Source organism: Giraffa tippelskirchi, chromosome 2, assembly GCF_054371585.1.
Source record: "Giraffa tippelskirchi isolate mGirTip1 chromosome 2, T2T-mGirTip1v1.2.pri, whole genome shotgun sequence".
NCBI classification, from domain to species: Eukaryota; Metazoa; Chordata; class Mammalia; order Artiodactyla; family Giraffidae; genus Giraffa; species Giraffa tippelskirchi.
The window spans coordinates 163,571,527-163,590,921 of record NC_137276.1 but is presented as its reverse complement, the minus strand read 5'-3'; the positions used below and the strand labels follow the sequence as shown (position 1 = coordinate 163,590,921).

Sequence of the window (19,395 nt, the reverse complement as noted above, 5' to 3'; positions counted from 1 at the left end):
TAAAAGTCCCTGCCTTGCCTTTCCTTTGTATTTCCTTTCATACAAAATTTGTTGTATGGAACAAGTTGTTTTGATGTAGACTCAGTTTTAAATGGTGTCTGGTTGCATCTCCCTTCTCCATCCTTCATTTTACAAATGAGAACACCAAATTCAGGTGACTTGCTTAAAGTCACTTAGCTAATGAGAAACAAAGCTAAAACTTACAAATTCTCTCCTGACTCCCTGCCCTTTCTGCTCCATCCGAAACTGGCTACATGTTGGGAAATGATTATTGAAACTTGTTTCTATCAGAGGCAGGTACAGTAAATGGGGTTATGTTGGACCAGTCATGTCTTCCCTTATCCTTCATTTTCATTGTGGGAAAAGCCTTGATCAGGTAGGATTTCGTTATATCTTATATTGAGCATCATATGCTTTTTTTCAATTTTCTAAAGTTTGCTGTGAATATATCATAATGACCTTATTTTTAGGGTAGAAGTATAAATTTTCTTTCTCTTCTTTACAGCTGCATACAGATCTCATTATGCATCAGAAAAATGAAAAAACAGAGGAAAATTCTGTGGAGGAAAGGAATCCACTTAGCTTTTTCTGAAAAATGGAATACTGGGTTCGGAGGCTTTAAGAAGTTCTACTTTCACCAACACTTGTGCATTCTGAAAGCCAAGCTGGGAAGGCCAGTTACTTGGAGCAGGCATTTGAGGCATTTCCAGTCCAGAAAGAAGGCCCTTCAAATCCAGAAAACGTGGATCCAAGATGAACCACTTTTTGCTAAGACAAAAGGCAATGTGGCTGTCCAGAATCTTTGTACTTTCGCCTCTAAAGTGAAAAGAAAGGACACCAAGCACTTCATTTCCTCCTCAAGGACCTTCCTGAAACTCCAGGCGGAGAAGTTGCTGTCCTCAGCAAAGAACTCTGATCATGAATATTCTGGAGAGAAAAGTCTCTTGAAGGCAGCTGCTGACTTACCAGTGAATAGTGTTTTAGGTCAGGCCAATGGTCACAGATCTAGGACGGACCCACAAGCTTCTGATTTTCCTATGAAGTTCAATGGGGAGAGCCAGAATCCAGGTGAGAGTGACAGAATTGTGGTCACCTTAAGCAACCGTAAGAGAAAGCGTTTTTGTTATGGCTGCTACCCAGGGCTGGAGGACCACAGGAATGGGGGACCCTTGATTCCAAAAAAGTTTCAACTTAACCAACATAGAAGAATAAAAGTATCTCCTCATATGATGTACGAGAAATTATCCATGATTAGATTTCGGTACAGGATTCTCAGATCCCAGCACTTCAGAACAAAAAGCAAAGTTTGCAAGCTAAAAAAAGCCCAGCAAAGCTGGGTGCAGGTCACTGGGGACCATCAAGAGACCCTTAGGGAGAACGGTGAGGGTGGCAGTTGCAGCCCATTCCCTTCCCTGGAACCTAAAGACCCTTCTTGTCAGCATCAACCATACCTTCCAGATATGGACAGCGATGCTGTGGTGAAGGGAAAGAACTCTCATGTGCCTGAGGGCCACACTAAAGGAAGCCCTCTCTTGGACAAGGAGCTTAGTTTAGATGAAGCATCCCCTGACCAACAGAATGGCAGTGTCACATACACCTGGGACCAGTCACCCTGTTCCTCTCCTAAGTGGGAGTATACAGAGCTGATTCATGACATCCCCTTACCAGAACATCATTCTAGTAACATGTTCATCTTGGAAGCCGAGAGAGAAGTTATGGCTCTGGGTCAGGAAAATCGGACAAATACTGTCAGTGATGACAGAGTAAAACTGTCAGTGTCCGGGGCAGATCAGTCTGTGAGGAGTGTAGATGGGCCTGTGTCCGAAGAGACTGTTCAAAATGAGAGCTCGTGCCAGATGGATGAGGATGGCTCTCTCAAGCAGAATATTCTTAGTTCTAAGTTGCTGGACCACCCTTACTGTAAAAGTCCACTGGAGGCTCCTCTGATGTGCAGTGAACTCAAACTAGAAAATCAAGTGGGAGGTGGGAAGAACAGTCAAAAAACCTCTCCAGTGGATGATGAACAACTGTCAATCTGCCTTTCTGGTATGCACTCTTCCTTTATTTTCTCCTAGTCTCCAGCCCACACCTGCTGTATGTTATCCTTTCTAGGAGAGTCCTTTCTTTTTTCCTTCTACAAGTTTCCCTTTAAGCAATTAGACATTTTTCTTTTATATTATTATATAGATGTTCCATAATTTTGATTTGATTTTTGATTGACGACACTCGTGTTGCTTCTAGTTATTCCCTTCTATAAACAGTGGTACAATGAAATTACTTCTTTATACTTATATGATTGTTTCTGTAAGTTAAATTCCTGGTAGTAAAAATAATGGTAAAAGAATACTTAAACTTAAAACTTTAAAAGAATTGTTAAATTAGCCATTCAAAGTTAAACCAGTTTGCACTTGTGAAATTTTGCCAGTCTCATAGATCACATGACAATTGTTTTAATTTGCCTTTATACGTTAAAAGTTTGAACATATTTTTCTATAGTTGCTTGCCATTTGTTGTTTGTATATAACTTTATTTTGCCTATTTTCCTATTGGATTGTTTATATTTTGTTTAGTGTATGAGAAGCTGCTGTGTACCAGTGCTGGCTCTAAGAATGTAGCAACAAACCGGATACACTGATTCTTACCCTCATAGTCTTTAGTATCATTATAATTTTAAAGGTTTTAAATTAAATTTTTATAAAAGCCCTCAGTACCCTGACTTTGTGTATAATACTTTTGTTTAACAGAAAATTTCAACTCTTACACAGTAAAATGTATCTGTCTTTCCTTTATGGCTCAAGTTTTTACATCATGCTTTAATGTCTTCCTGTCAAAATCTACCCCATGAAGTTGTTTGGACAGCATGGCCGTATCAGTCTTTGACCCATTCACCTTTTTGCCACTTAGCTAAGATATGAAAGAGTACAAATATATTTGTAGAGGGACATTACTTATAGTATTGTCTTAGTAGTACAACACTGAAGATAACTAAAACAATTGTTGCTATGGACTTATAATTTATGGCATGTCCAGGCAGTATACCATGAAGCTGTTAAAGAATAAATTCAATCTGTATCTTGATACTGACCATTGTCTATATAAAGTGAAAAAAGCAAGTAGCAGAACAGGAGGCCATTTTGTTAAAAGATACATACGCACATATGAGTGCATGTATATATGTATGCATATGCATTTGTATAGGACGTGACTGACTGGTTGATTTAGTCGCCAAATTGTGTCTGACTCTTACACCTCCGTGTACTGTAGCCCGCTGGGCTCCTCTGTCCGTGGAATTCTCCAGGCAAGAATACTGGGGATTGCCATTTCCTTCTCCAGTAGGACATGACAGATATATTAAATTGTTATAAGTGGCACTTCGAGGGGATTAGGAGAGTTACTTCTTGGTTTAAACAATTCTGAACACTTTGTTTTTTCCACCGATTACATGTGCATGCTCACTCATGTCTGACTGTGTGCAACCCCATGGACTGTAGCCTGCCAGGCTCCTCGTCCATTGAATTTTTCACTCAGGAATAATGGAGTGGCTTGCCATTTCCTCCCTCAAGGAATATTCCTGACCCAGGGATTGAACCCCCCTCTCTTGAATCTCCTGAACTGCAGGCAGATAGTGCCACCTGGGAAGTCCAGTATGTATAAAAAACGTTTTCCCACAAAATGACAGTCATAGAAAAATATTTAAAAAATTTTTTCCTGTTGTTTATGCTATCCTAGAATGAAGACAAATTTTCCTGCTGTGAGGTTAGCAGAACCATGATTTCTAAACCTGAACAGGTTAGCATTTATGTACAAATACCAATTAACTTGTATCAAGAACTTTCAGATGTTCAAGCTGGATTTAGAAAAGGCAGAGGAACCAGAGATCAAATTGCCAACATCCATTGGATTATAGAAAAAGCAAGAGAATTCCAAAAAACATACACTTCTGCTTCATTAACTACAATAAAGCCTTTCACTGTGTGGATCACAACAAACTGTGGAAAATTCTTAAAGAAATAGGAATACCAGGCCATCCTACTTGCCTCCTGAGAAACCTGTATGCAGGTCAGGAAGCAACAGTTAGAACCAGACATGGAACAATGAACTTGTTCCATATTGGGAAAGGACTACATCAAGGCTGTATATTGTCACCCTGCTTATTTAAATTATAGAGCAGAGTACATCATGCAAAATGCTGGACTGGATGAAGCACAAGCCGGAATCAAGGTTGCTGAGAGAAATATCAATAACCTCAGATATGCAGATGATACTACCCTTATGGCAGAAAGTGAAGAGGAACTAAAGAGCCTCTTGATGAAGGTGAAAGAGGAAAGTGAAAAAGTGGGCTTAAAACTCAGTATTCAAAAGACAAAGATCATGGCATCCAGTCCCATCACTTCATGGCAAATAGATGGGGAAACAATGGAAACAGTGACATTTTGGGGGGCTCCAAAACCACAGCAGATGGTGACTGTAGCCATAAAATTAAAAGAAGCTTTGTCCTTGGATGAAAAGCTATGACAGTCCTAGATGGTGTATTAAAAAACAGAGACATTACTTTGCCAAAAATGGTCCATCTAGTCAAAGCTATGGTTTTTCCAGTAGTCATGTATGGATGTGAGAGTTGGGCCATAAAGAAGGCTGAGCACCAAAGAATTGATGCTTTGAACTGTGGTGTTGGAGAAGACTCTTGAGAGTCCCTTGGACTGCAAGGAGATCTAACTAGTCAATCCTAAAGGAAATCAGTCCTGAATATTCACTGGAAGGACTGATGCCAAAGCTGAAACTCCAATACTTTGGCCACCTGATGCAAAGAGATGACTCTTTAGAAAAGACTTTGATGCTGGGGAAGATTGAAGGCAGGAGGAAAATGGGACGACAGAGGATGAGATGGTTGGATGGCATCACCAACTCGATGGACATGAGTTTGAGCAAGCTCCGGGAGTTGGTGAAGGGCAGGGAAGCCTGGCATACTTCAGTCCATGGGGTTGCAAAGAATTGGACGCGACTGACTTACTGAACAACAACCAATTAACTTACAAATATAGACGGAGCACTTCCAAAAAAAAGTTGATAAACTGAATGTATCCTAGACTTCAACTGTAGCATAATGTGAGGATATAGGAGTCTTTACAGCTTTATAGTTTTTACACATTTAGTGACCTATAATTATTTTAATAGGCTAAACGAGAAAAATCATGGCATCTCAGCAAGTACTGAAAGCCTGTTGTTTAGTCGTTAAGTTGTGTCCAACTCTTTGCAACCCCATAGACTGTAGCCCATTAGGCTCTGTCCATGGGATTGCCTAGGCAAGAATCCTGGAATGGGTTGTCATTTCCTTCTCCAGAGGATCTTCATAATCAAATCAAATCTGCATCTCCTGCATTGGCAGTCAGATTCTTTACCACTGAGCCACCAAGGGAGGCCAATCTAATAGTAATAAGACATTTTAAAGCATGATAGAAAACTCAGAAGTAAAAAAAAATACCGGTTTGATTTTATAAACATTAAAATCTCATAAGTATAGATAAGAAAATTCATAAGTGAAAACTTGAGAAGTTTAGGTACACGTGTCCTTTGACCCAGAAATTTGAATTTTAGCAACTATGTTCTAAGGAAACACTAGAATGAGGATATATTGAGGGCTTTAATTGTAACATTATTTAGACAGCTAAAAAGTAACAACTTAAATGGTTGTCAGTAGCTGCTGCTGCTGCTGCTAAGTCGCTTTAGTCCTGTCAGTAGAGAATTGGTTAAAATATGGCAAATCAATTTACTGGACAACTAGATTGTTTTGAATTGACTTAGGAAAAAAATTCATGTGTTGAATGTAAAAAAACAGCTTCAAGAAGAATGAATATAGTTTGCTACTTACATTTTTAAGACATATATGTTCAGAGGGCATAAAAATTCTAAAGGAATTATGAGGTGGCTGCCACATTATTTTAAAATGTTTACAGTCATACTAGAAAAAACACTCAGAGCTTTTTCCCATTTCAAGTTTATAAAAATATTCAATCCTATTTTCTAGACTATTTTGTTCTTTTTACATGTAGCTGTTTAGAAAAATTGGATTCTTACTGCATTCTTTACACCACAGTGAATTTCAGCTGTGAATAAAAGGTTTAGTTTGTATTTCTAATGCTGTTTGTTAATTCATTTCTTCCGCATGATTATGGAATGCTGCCTGCCATTTGGACCCCTTTCTGGCTGGTTTCTCTGTTCCTGTGATAGCACGTTCTGTGTCAGGCACTCACACTGGGTTTTATAATTCAGTAGGACTGGGCCCTCCTACTCCTCTTTTCTCTTGCCACTCTTCACTTCTCCCCTTTAATCTTTTTCAGAAATTTCTAAGAATTTCTCACATGTTTGTCCCAAGATACATTTGGATTTGTTTTTTCAGTTAACCCAACAAACAGTGGCTTTTGATTGGTATTACATTAATAGACTAATTTAGGGAAAATTGTGTTCATTTTAATGTGGAGCTTTCCTGTTTAAAAATCAAAGAATTACTTCATTTACTGACCTATGTCTCTTACTAGAATTTGGTAGTGCTTTTCACTTAGGTTTTGCACATTCCTTAAATTTATTCTTATATAGATTGTACCTCTCTTATTTTTGTTGAGACCTCTCTGATGTGTGTATTGTATTTTGTTGAAGAACCAAGTGTTGGCATTTCTTACACACCCAACACAATGAACTCCTTTCCACTTTCAAGTGATCCAAGTGACCCATGTCAGTTATTTAAAAAAAACTAACACGGTTTAACATGATCAGTAATTTAACTTCTAAAAAACAACTCAGTTTTTGTTTTTCATATAATTAACGCTTGTACTTAAAGGGTGGAATATAATTTGAACTCTAGTTTTTCATTGTTTTGTTTTTTGCTAATATTGTATCATTTGTTTCTTGGTTATACTAAAATTTTAGTACTTTTGGAGTGAAAGAAATTGTATGTTCCAGATGCATTTTCCTTTTTTAGCTCATTGGTTAGATGAAAACAAGTAGGTAAATAATGGATGTAACTCTTGTTTTATTATTATTGTTATTTTTATTTTTTGGCTACACCCTGCAGCATGTGAGGTTTTAGTTCCCCAACCAGAGATTGAACCCTGCCCCCTGCAGTGGAAGCTGAGACTCCTAACTGCTGGACTGCTAGGAAATTCCCTAACTCTCATTTTAAGAAGTCTGTTTTCTGGGTTAGGCTTGACTCATGGGTATTAAAAGGGAAAAGTAAAACAAAGAACTATGTTGTTTTTGTAGAGAACAACAGGTCATAGATATTTCCTGCTTTGGAGGTGGCACACCATAGAAGTTAACGGCACAGTTTCTGTCATCACATAACCTACATCAGAATCTTGAGTTCTGCCATATGCTAGTTAAGGGTCCTGGGGGAAGTTATTTAACCTCCCTAAGCCTCCTGTCTCCATTTTAAAAGTAGAGATGCTATCTAACTCATAGGATAGTTATAAGGATAAAATGAGATATTCTAGTGCTTGGCTTATAAGTGTTTTTTGACTGGTCTTTATATTTCTTGTGCTAGTGAGATAATGGTGTGCATCAGTGAGTCATTGTTACTAGGGCTCTCCTTGCAGATCCAGTTAGAGTCCTCCTAGTGCATTATGAATCCATGTTTATCATCTTGAAGTGAAAAAAAAATATGGATAAAAGAAAACATAACTTAAAATCCCCTAAACACTGTCATCTAGAAAAGACATTGTTAAGAGGAGGACACCTCTTGTTACAAGTTTGGCATTGGGTCCATATTCGTTTGGTAGAGGAGACTGCTTTCTTATTTGAAGAGTCTCAATTAAGGTTGTTGGGCCTAAAGTTTAATTTTTTGTTACTAGGGGCAATATTTTTGTATAAAATTTGTTTCTTAAATGCAGTTTCTCAAATATTGGAAATTTTTATCTTTGTGTCCATTCTCCCATGTAGAGACAAGATTGTGCTTAGACAACTGCAAGATATAGTAAACACTATAGGCAAACTTACCAGGCTTCCCTGGTAGCTCAGTTGGTAAAGAATCCGCCTGCAATGCGGGAGACCTGGGTTTGATCCCGTTTAATCCCTGGGTCGGGAAGATTCCCCTGGAGGAGGGGATGGCAACCCATTCCAGTATTTTTGCCTAGAGAATCCCCATGGACAAAGAAGCTGGGTAGGCTGCAGTCCATGGGGTTACAAACAGTCGGACACGACTGAGCACAGCGCATAGCTTATATGTATGGTGCCTACTAGATCTTATTGGCACACTTAAGGCTGAATGAATTCCTAGTTTAGAAGCCCCAAATTTTCATTTCCTCCTGACTAAACTGGAATACGGAACTCCCTTTCTCTTCTTTGCGGCTAAATCCTAGACCAGAATCAGACATAGGCAAGCAACTCTTCTTACTATACTCTTGTCTTAAGCCTTTCAAATTGGGAGCCTCTGGTTGGAGAGTAAAAGGAGGAAAGTAAGTTTTCCACACCTTTGTCTGCTCCTCCCCCATACAAAACACTCCCTGCCTAGAACAGACTTTGTTGTGATCATTCCTGTCCATTTTATATTGATGCTTAACAGAGGCCCTTCATGAAGTCAGAGGACTGGGTAAAATAAGTGACTAACAGTCCTCATTTTTTCTATCTAAACACAGTGGACTTAACTGTCAGACTGATAGTTAGCAGACTGTTGCTCTCCCCTACTCAGCATCAGTGAATAGCCTAAGTCATATCTGCTCTTCTGTGAGCCTCTAAGCCTTCTCTCAGCTTCTTTGAAGTCACTTAGAAATAATATCCTGGTTTTATTTCCTAGGATATTTTTAGGTATATTTCTTCAGTGGATCCTCTTGGAAGCCATTAAAATGCATATACATGTTACTTAAATTGATGTAAAGACTAGCCTGTATTCTGTCTAAGAAGTCATCCTTTAATTCTGTTTCCTCTTTTAAAATGTGCCTTACCAGCTATTATCCAGTTAAGCTCACCTCATAGGGTTATGCAGTATCATAAGTATAATAACTATCAAATTGTATGATATTAAAAATGCCTTAGAATTTGTCTTCTGTTGTGATGTGAAATTTCATACCTTTATCAAATAGTAAATACAACTGACAGTGATCTCAACAATTCCCTCTAATTGTGATTTTTAAAAAGATAATTTCTTCAGTTACTAAATGTGATAGACACATTTAACCAGATGATTAAACCCTTTAGATTTTACCTTTAGGAGACAGGATTCTTCTCCAAGGTTAAGCTACTGAAAAATGTCAATCTTTAGTTTCAGCTAGCTATTCTCTTTCTAGCAATCCAATGTGAAATGATACCTTATCTTTTACAAGATTTCTTTTTAGTATAATACATTTAGTAATGTAATTTAAATGTATGTTATATGTTGGATATAGGTTAAGTGTTGAGACAATGACTTTGCTGAAAACGGCTTTTTCCATCTTAACTTTTCTTTCTTCCTTTATTTAAGGATTCCTAGATGAGGTTATGAAGAAGTATGGCAGTTTGGTACCACTCAGTGAAAAAGATGTCCTTGGAAGATTAAAAGATGTCTTTAATGAAGACTTTTCTAATAGGTTTGTCAATGATGCTTAAGTTAAGCCCTTGAAAAGAAAATTATTGGCTTATAGGACTTTTCTCTTGATAAAAAAAAAAACCCTGATACTTAGCAGTAAACTGAGTTAAACTTATGTTGTTGTTTTACTTTCAAAATATTTGTTTCAGAAAACCGTTTATCAACAGGGAAATAACAAACTATCGGGCCAGACATCAAAAATGCAACTTCCGCATCTTCTACAATAAGCACATGCTGGATATGGATGATCTAACAACCCTGGATGGTCAGAATTGGCTGAATGACCAGGTGAGTGTATTGTATATTCTCACCATGGAAAAGTTGCAGAGGATGTTAGACAGTGAAATGTAAAATGCAACCTCTGGATTGGCCTCACAATTATCTTTTGGAATCAAGTATTCTTCATTCCTTACTGAAGTGACTGCTCACTCACCCAGTATTAGAAAGGTTTGATTACTATTAGCAGTAGCTATGTTATTCCTTCTGAGTGGGTGTTCTGAATTGTATGTAGGGTTAATGGGTTTTATGTTGACTTTTTATAGGTCATAAATATGTATGGTGAGCTGATAATGGATGCAGTCCCAGACAAAGTAAGTGAAAACTTTTTCTACAGGAGAGAGGGTCCTGTGTATTAAAGAAAGAAACTTTTTCTTTTTTAAAACATTTTATGTAATTATTTGATATTTCTTAGATTTTTTAAAAGATGTTTATCTTGATCATGTGCTAGAATTGGGCATAAGTTCTATAAAATCATGTGAGCATAAAGTCATGCCAGTGTTTTCCTGCTTATTTATTTCAGAGTGGGTGTGTTTTTGATATCTTGGGGAGGCTTTTTTTTTTTTACATGCACAAAAAGGACTATTTGCTTTAAGCTTTTAAATTTAACTTAAAGAATTTTTTTAACTCAATGTCTTATTCTCTTTAAAAATGTAGTTAAGTGTGTTCATCTTCACTTTTTCTTGGATTAATCTTTGATACTCAGTTTAAATACAAACTAACCCCTATTAAACTCTAAAATTCCCTCAAGAGCTTAGTTACATATCAAAAAAGTATTTTTTAAAATTTAATATATTTTGTTTCTGAATACTGATTGCCTGATTGGTATCCGTTAATTTCAACAAGCAAAACCTTTCCAACAAAGCAAAACCTTTTAAAGTACTTTATAAACTTTCATAAGTCTAATAATTTAAACAGGTAAATATAAGGAATCTCAGATTCCAACACTTTATTAATATAGACAAAATGTCATAACTTTCCATTTAAAATAAAAAATTGATTAAACATTTAAAATTGGAATCATGAAGCTAATCTGTCAGATTCTCTATTTTGTCAAATTCTCTTAATCAAAGTGTAAATCTAAACATAAAAATGATTTTTAACATAAAAGTATTAATTTCAAAACTATAATTTCCCTTTATTACCACTACATTTAATTCTAAACCCTCATAGTATAAAAAAGACACAACTGAAAGTGGTTCTCAAAATATGGTCGCCAAACCAGCAGCATCAGCATCACGTGGGAATTTACTAGAAATGCAAAGTTTTGAAGAAAGTAGGGAAAACCACTAGACCATTCAGGTATGACCTAAATCAAATCCCTTGCAATTATACAGTGGAAGTAACAAACAGATTCAAAGGATTAGATCTGATAAGAGTGCCTGAACTGAGAGGCGCTGGCTGGACCCGGCGGGTCCCCGGAGGGAGGGGTGCGTTGGCGGCGGCTCTTCCCGGGCCCCCTTGGGCAGGCGGCAGAGGACCGCGGAGCCTCGGCGGGCCCGGCCTGCGGTCACTGGGGGCTCCGCGTAGTCGCTTGAGCGGAGACGCCCACGCCTACCCGTGTGGTGATTTCCCCGCGCCTGTCCGGCCCACTGAGGCCCCGCGCTGCTGACCCGGTCATCTCCCGCACTGCGCAGGGCGGTCACTCCCGTGCAGGTACAGGAGGCACCTGGGTCAAGCCTCCCTTGGCGGGGCCAGTGATGGCGTCCGTGGACTTCAAGACCTATGTGGACCAGGCTTGCCGCGCGGCTGAGGAGTTCGTGAACGTGTACTACAGCACCATGGACAAGCGGCGGCGGCTACTGTCCCGCCTGTACATGGGCACGGCCACCCTGGTGTGGAATGGCAACGCCGTCTCCGGGCAAGAGTCCCTGAGTGAGTTTTTTGAGATGCTGCCTTCCAGCGAGTTCCAGATCAATGTGGTAGACTGCCAGCCTGTCCACGACGAAGCCACCCCCAGCCAGACCACAGTCCTCGTGGTGATCTGTGGGACAGTGAAGTTTGAGGGCAACAAACAGCGAGACTTCAACCAGAACTTCATCCTGACGGCCCAGGCCTCACCCAGCAACACGGTGTGGAAGATCGCCAGCGACTGCTTCCGGTTCCAGGACTGGGCCTGCTAGCGGGGTGGCAGGACACCCCCAGCTTGAACCCTGGGCTTGCTCAAGTCTGAGGGGCCCCTGTCTGGGCATACACTTGTTTGTCACAGCTGCCCTTTTGAAGTAGTAAAATTCTCTATTTTTCTATTTGCCCAGTAGAGACTCTGGTTCTGGAAATTCTGATGAATAAAAGGTTCATACAAAAAAAAAAAAAGAGTGCCTGAACTATGGACAGAAGTTCATGACATTGTACAGGAGGCAGTGATCAAGCAAAAAGGCAAAATGGCTGTCTGAGGAGGCCTTACAAATAGCTGAAAAAAGAAGAGAAACTAAAGGCAAAGGAGAGGAGGAAAGATATACCCATTTGAATGCAAAGTTCCAAAGAGTTGAATGCAGAGTTCCAACTCTCTCTCCAAAGAGACTTCTTATCTCTCTTCCAAGGAGAGAGAAGAAAGCCTTCCTCAGAAATCAGTGCAAAGAAATAGTGGGAAAAATAGAATGGGAAAGACTAGAGATCTCTTCAAGAAAATTAAGAGATACCAAGGGAACATTTCATGCAAAGATGGGCACAATAAAGGACAGAAATGGTATGGACCTAACAGAAGCAGAATCTATTAAGAAGAGGTGGCAAGAATACACAGAAGAATGATACAAAAAAGATCTTCATGACCCAGATAACCATGATGGTGTGATCACTCACCTTGAACCAGACATCCTGGAATGCGAAGTCACGTGGGGTTAGGAAGCATCACTACAACAAAGCTAGTGGAGGTGATGGAATTCCAGCTGAACTTCAGTTTCAAATCCTACAAGATGATGCTGTGAAAGTGCTGCACTCAATATGCCAGCAAATTTGGAAAACTCAGCAGTGGCCACAGGACTGGAAAAGATCAGTTTTCATTCCAATCGCAAAAAAGGGCAATGCCAAAGAATGTTCACACTACCACACAATTGCACTCATCTCACATGCTAACAAAGTAATGCCCAAAATTCTCCAAGCCAGGCTTCAACAGTACATGAACTTCCAGACATTCAAGCTGGATTTAGAAAAGGCAAAAGAACCAGAGATCAAATTGCCAGCATCCTCTGGATTATCGAAAAAGCAAGAGAATTCCAGAAAAACATCTACTGCTTTATTGACTACGCCAAAGCCTTTGACTGTGTGGATCACAACAAACTATGGACAATTCTTAAAGGGATGGGAATACCAGACCACCTTATCTGCCTCCTGAGAAATCTGTATGCAGGTCAAGAAGCATCAGTTAGAAACCGGACATGGAACACCAGACTGGTTCCAAATCTGGAAAGGAGTATGTCAAGACTGTATATTGTCACCCTGCTTATTTAAATTATAGAGCAGAGTACATCATTCAAAATGCCAGGCTGGATGAAGCACAAGCTAGAATCAAGATTGCTGGAAGAAATATCAATAACCTCAGATATACAGATGACACCACCTTTATGGCAGAAAGTGAAGAAGAACAAAAGAGCCTCTTGATGAAAGTGAAAGAGGATAGTGAAAAAGTTGACTTAAAACTCAACATTCAAAAAAGGAAGATCCTGGCATCCCGTCCCATCACTTCATGGCACATAGATGGGGAAACAATGGAAACAGTGAGAGAGCTTATTTTTGAGGGGCTCCAAAATCACTGCAGATGGTGACTGCAACCATAAAATTAAAAGACACTTGCTCCTTAGAAGAAAAGCTATGACAAACCTATACAGCATATTAAAAAGCAGAGACATTACTTTGCCAACAAAAGTCCATCTAGTCAAAGCTATGGTTTTTCCAGTAGTCATATAGGGATGTGAGAGTTGGATCATAAAGAAAACTGAGTGCCAAAGAATTGATGCTTTTGAACTGTGGTGTTGGAGAAGACTCTTGAGAGTCCCTTGGACTTCAAGGAGATCAAACCAGTCCATCATAAAGGAAATCAGTGCTGAATATTCATTGGAAGGGCTGATGCTGAAGTTGAACCTCCAATACTTTGGCCACCTGATGCGAAGAACTGACTCGTTGGAAAAGACCTTGATTCTGGGAAAGATTGAAGGCAGGGAGAAAAGGGGACGACAGAGGATGAGATGTTGGATGGCATCACCGACTCGACAGACATGAGTTTGAGCAAGCTCCGGGAGCTGGTGATGGACAGGGAAGCCTGGCATGCTGCAGTCTCTGGGGTTGCAAAGAGTCGAACAGGACAGAGTGACTGAACTAACTGAAAGGTGGTTGTCAAAGTATGGTCCCCAAACCAGCAGCATCAGCATCATGTGAGAATTTACTAGAAACACAAATTTTTGGATCCATCCAAAATTTCTGGTAAGTCAGATACTGGAGAGTGGGTCCTAGCAATCTGTTTTAATAAGCCCTTCAGATTCTGATGCACTCAAAAGTTTGAGAATCACTACCTAGAGATGGCTACTATAAGCATTTTTATGGATATCTAAAGCTCCATGGTTCTCAAAACAAATGTGCATCAGAATCCTCAGATACCAGATTGCTGAGCCCACTCTCATAGTTTCTGCTTTATTAAGTCTGGAGTGGGGCCTGATAATTTGTATTTTAACAAGTTCCCAGGTGATACTTACACTGCTGGTCTGATGGCCACATCCGGAGAACCTCAGCACTAATGGGAGCAGTTTTATCATCTCAAGTGAGTCAAAGTTACTGCGTAAAAACACTTGAAGACCATAGTATGTTTACTTTCTCTGGTGAACTGATACTCATTTATAAGCCAGAATTTTGAAAAGGCCAAGGATGCAGAACATGATGCGCCATATGACTAGAGTAATTTTTTCAGTGTTAGCAGTGACCTTTTTATAGTTACTATGACTATAGGTACTATAAAAAGGTCACTGATAACACTGAAAAATTTACTCTAGTCGGAGAAGGCAATGGCAACCCACTCCAGTACTTTTGCCTGGAAAATCCCATGGATGGAGGAGCTTGGTAGGCTGCAGTCCATGGGGTCGCAAAGAGTCGGACATGACTGAGCGGCTTCACTTTCACTTTTCACTTTCATGCACTGGAGAAGGAAATGGCAACCCACTCCAGTGTTCTTGCCTGGAGAATCCCAGGGACAGCGGAGCCTGGTGGGCTGCCATCTATGAGGTCGCACAGAGTCGGACACGACTGAAGTGACTTAGCAGCATGACTATAGGAGTCTCCAAATCCACATCCCTCAGATGGGATTAGTTTTGTACTTCCCATCCCTGAGTTCAAGGTAACTGTTACCTTATTCTTTCATAGCCTTTTTCAACTTTATCACCTGATTGGATGAGATTTATCAGATTGTTTCTTTACTTGATTGGATTCAGGTCATCTGTTTACTGCCCTAGTCCAGTTCTGATAATAGACCACATCTGTAAGGTCATTCTAATGAAAATTTGAAATAGTCTTTTGTGAACTGCTGTAATGTATGTTTTGGTCATTATTTTTAAGAAAAAAACTTTTCCTCATTTTTTGGTCTGTTTTACATTCAGGGATTTTTAAATTTCCCTTTTGTTGTGAATTTAAGTCCTGACACAGCCTAATATAATCTGAGTGCTTGTATTTGATGTCTTTCTAGGTTCACTTCTTCAACAGCTTTTTTCATAGACAGCTGGTTACCAAAGGATATAATGGAGTAAAAAGATGGACTAAAAAGGTATTTGCTTTATTTTTTATTCCAGATTTGAAATGCAGATGAAGCTATCTTTATTGCCAATATGATATATAGTAGAAACAGGCCCATTAACTCAAGTTGCTTTTTATTATTTCTTTTAAATCTTTTTGTTTGAAAGCAAGACACTAGTAAAATTTCTGAATCTATCCAGTTGATTGGAATCTGCTATAACAGAAAGCACTGGATTGGAAGTTAAAGGTTCTGACACTGTTATTAGCTGGCTATGCAACTTAGATAAGACGGGCTTCAGATTGCTTATTTATAAAAATAAAATAATAAAGCAATCCCTAAGGTTCTTTCCAACCTTAATTTCTCTCTTTATGTCAGAAACATTATTTTAAAAGCCTATTTATGTTCTGTTTTTGATATTAAGTCTTATGTAATTGTGGGTGTAAATTATTTTTGCAAAGTACAAACAGCTGATTGAACATTGCTATGTAGGTTATATGTGCAAGGCATCATCAGTAGTGCCAAGATAAACTAAATTGAAGAGTGCACATCTGGGGAAATAATGAACTCAGGATTTAGACCTGTGGTCACATCCTGGTTCAGCCACTTAACTAGTTGTAAGACCTTAGGCAAATTACTTAATTCCCTTAAGCTTCAGTTTTATCATCTAAAAAATGGGAATGTCAGTTATATTTATCTTGTGAGAATTAAATGAGAATGCATGTAAATCACTAAGCACATGATAAACACACATTAAGTGGTCATCATTTTTATATTATGCTGGTAGAAGCAAGGGAGAAGAAAGAATAGCTGGAATGCAGAGACCAAAGAAGAGAGTGGCATGAAGTGAATCTGATTCAGAGATGCAGGGCCTTGTGGGCTACGTTTTAAATTTTATCCTAAATGTGTAAGAATCTATTGAAGGGTTTTAGGTGACGATATCCAATTTGTATTCTGCTCTAGTGGCACTGAAGATAGATGAATGTGGGAGCAAAGTTGATATGGGCAGGAGGCCACTGCAGATTAACTGTACTTTAAATTACAATAGTAGAAGAGATGGGAGTTGTACACAAATACGAGTGTGACCTAGGAAGTAAATTAACAGGACTTAGTGATGGGTAGGTTATGTGGGATGAAGAAGAGGAATTGTGAAAGATGATTTCCAAGCATGTAACTTGTGCCACTAGATGGGTTGTGGTGGTGTTTATATTAGAAAAGTTGAGGACAGCGAATTAGTAGGGGATTGGTCAATTAAAAAGATACATCCGAGACTTCCTTGGTGATCCAGTGGCTAAGATTCTGGGTTTGATACAGAGTTTGACAGGGACTCCCGGTCCTGGGTTTGATCCCTGTCAGGGAACTAGATCCATCCTACATGCTGCAACAGAGATTGCGAGTGCCACAATTAAGACCTGGTGCAGCCAAATAAATAAATAAAAGTAAATATAAAATATGTATAAATAAATATATGTATATACATCCATATAATAGGATGCTACTTAACCAGGAGAAGTTATATAGCTGAGGAAAGATGATCATATGTAGTATGGAGTAGAAAAAGGTTAGACAGGTATATCTTGAAGGTATTGTTGGTTTGGTTCCAGACCACTGCAATAAAGTGAATATTGCAAAAAAGTGAGTCACCAGATTTTTTGTTTTCCCAGTGCATATAAAAGTTCTGTTTACACAATAGTCCCTTATGTTTGCAGTAGTATTATGTATAAAAAAATTAATGTACATACCTTAATTAAAAGTACTTTTTTGATAAAAAAAAAAAAATGCTAACCATCCTGAGCCTGAGTTAGAGCAATAATATCAAAGATCACTGATCATGAATAACTATAACGAATGTAATAATAATGAAAAAATTTGAAATATTTCAGGAATTACCAGAATGTGGCAAAGAGACATGAAGTAAACAAATGTTGGAAAAATGGTGCCAATAGGCTTTATCTATGCAGAGTTGCCATAAATCTTTAATTTACAAAATATGTAATATCTGCACAGTACAGTAAAACAAGGCATGTCTTATAAATAGCATGGAAAAATTTCTGAATAATAAATAACATGAACTTGAAGGAATAAAGGCACGTATAAATATGTGTCATTTCATTAAATAGAATAAATTAAATTGTTCCATCCCCTGGATCCTCTCAGATGGGATTAAATCAGAAAATCCAACTATATGTGTGTATAAGAAACAAACACAAAATAATATGAAAAAGCTTGAAAATAAAGTGACAGGTACTAGGCAAATGTAAACCAAAAGAAAAGAGTGGCAGTGGCAAGCAAAAAGGAGGAACAGTAGTATTAACCACTGATGAGGTAGAATTTAGGGTGAAAAGTGTACTGTGATAAAATTTTAGTACATAGGAGATATAACAGTGATTACAAAAGCAAGGAGACCTTGGTAAATAGTGATATTGAGACACCTCTTTCATAGTTGGACAAATCTAGCAGATAAAAAGTAAGATCATATATAAAAAATACAACCAGTGTTTTTGGTTTAATAGATTTATACTAGATCTTTATACCCCTCAAAAAAGAGAATATACATTTATTCTTATACCCAAGAAACATTTGTAAAAATTGATGTACTTGGCCAAAATTATTACATATACTATTCCTTAACCACAGTTCAATCAAATTAAAAATAAATAATAAAAGGTGTCTAAAAAAATCTTTTAGAATTTTCACACATATACATATTACTTGATATAACCCTTGGGTCTAAAAGAAAATAGATTATATACAAATGATCTAGTAAAGGACAGAAAAGGGAACACAATCTTAGCAGCCACTATGGAATAAAATGAAATCTCTTTTGAGAAAAAAAAATAGTCATAAATGCCATTATTATTAAAGGAAAAATAGAAGAATTAAGTACTTACTAAGTTTGATTACATTAAGAAAAATTATGGAACAACCAAGAATTCAGAATGCAACAAACAGTGAAACAATGAAAGTACAAAGAAAATCCACAGCAGAATTTTAAAAAATTAATCTCAAAGTAGCAAAGTCCATTCTGTGTACAACTTAAAACTCTGATGATATAAAAGAAAAATGAATTAATTCAACTATATAAAAAGATAAACAGTAAACTGGGAAAAATATTTGATAACTATGTCAACCATTCGATATCAAATGTATATTTATATCAAATATCAAAGAACTGTTTTTTAAATATATAAGTGCTTCTACACATCAGTAAGAAAACAACCTCACCAACTCAATAGAAAAAGGAGTGAATGATAAGAATGAAAAGTATTATAAAGAAGTCCTTGAGTTCTGGATATAAGTCTTCTGTCAAATCTATATTTTTTATTGTTTTGTCTCAGTCAGTCTCTAACTTTTCTCCTTATTTCTTTAACACCTGTTTTGATGAATAGAGATTTTTATTTTGATGAAATCTAATTTACCATACTCTTTTCTTGTATAGTCTTGCTTTCTATATCCAGTCTAAGAAATATTTGCCTCATATATTTTCTTCTAACAGCTTTATAGTTTTAGGTTTTACATTTACATCTCTGGTGCATCACAGTTTTTATGTAATCATAAGGTAGGGATCAAGGTTTTTTTTTTCCCCTCCATATACATATCCAGTTGTTTCAGTGGCATTTCCTGAAAAGACTTTTCTTTCCCACTTTAATTGCTTTGGCGTCTTTGTAGAAAGTTAATTGACCATATATGTGTGGGTCTATTTCTGGACTTTATGTTCTTTTGCACTGATCTCTTTGTTCTTAGGCTAATACCACACTGTCTTGATCACTGTCTTAACAGTTTGTCTTAAAATCAGTGTAAGTGGCCAGGTTTAGCCTTCTTTTTCAGATAGCTTTGGCAATTCTAGGTCCTTTTG

The 19,395-nt window shown here is 37.9% G+C and overlaps 2 protein-coding genes across 10 annotated transcripts in view; both read left to right on the top strand.

Annotated features, from left to right (window-relative positions):
• Positions 1-19,395, top strand: part of SENP5 (SUMO specific peptidase 5) — a 49,512-nt gene that overhangs the window by 15,542 nt on the left and 14,575 nt on the right. For all 8 annotated transcript variants that reach the window (XR_014077258.1, XR_014077257.1, XM_081571493.1 and 5 more), the window contains exons 2-6: positions 506-2,046; positions 9,449-9,554; positions 9,703-9,841; positions 10,096-10,143; positions 15,495-15,572. Coding sequence is in view for 6 of the 8 variants with exons in the window: in XM_081571488.1 (XP_081427614.1) it covers positions 506-2,046; positions 9,449-9,554; positions 9,703-9,841; positions 10,096-10,143; positions 15,495-15,572 (1,912 nt within the window). In the remaining 2 variants the exon portion in view is untranslated. The remainder of the gene's footprint in view (positions 1-505; positions 2,047-9,448; positions 9,555-9,702; positions 9,842-10,095; positions 10,144-15,494; positions 15,573-19,395) is intronic.
• Positions 10,200-12,142, top strand: LOC145538813 (NTF2-related export protein 1). 2 transcript variants are annotated; one of them, XM_081571523.1, is made up of 2 exons: positions 11,226-11,871; positions 11,946-12,142. In XM_081571523.1, the coding sequence occupies exons 1-2, from the start codon at positions 11,530-11,532 to the stop codon at positions 12,000-12,002; spliced, it is 399 nt and encodes a 132-aa protein (XP_081427649.1). In that variant the 5' UTR covers positions 11,226-11,529; the 3' UTR covers positions 12,003-12,142. The 2 variants fall into 2 exon arrangements, with proteins under 2 accessions (XP_081427648.1, XP_081427649.1); XM_081571522.1 differs by having other exon boundaries at positions 10,200-12,142.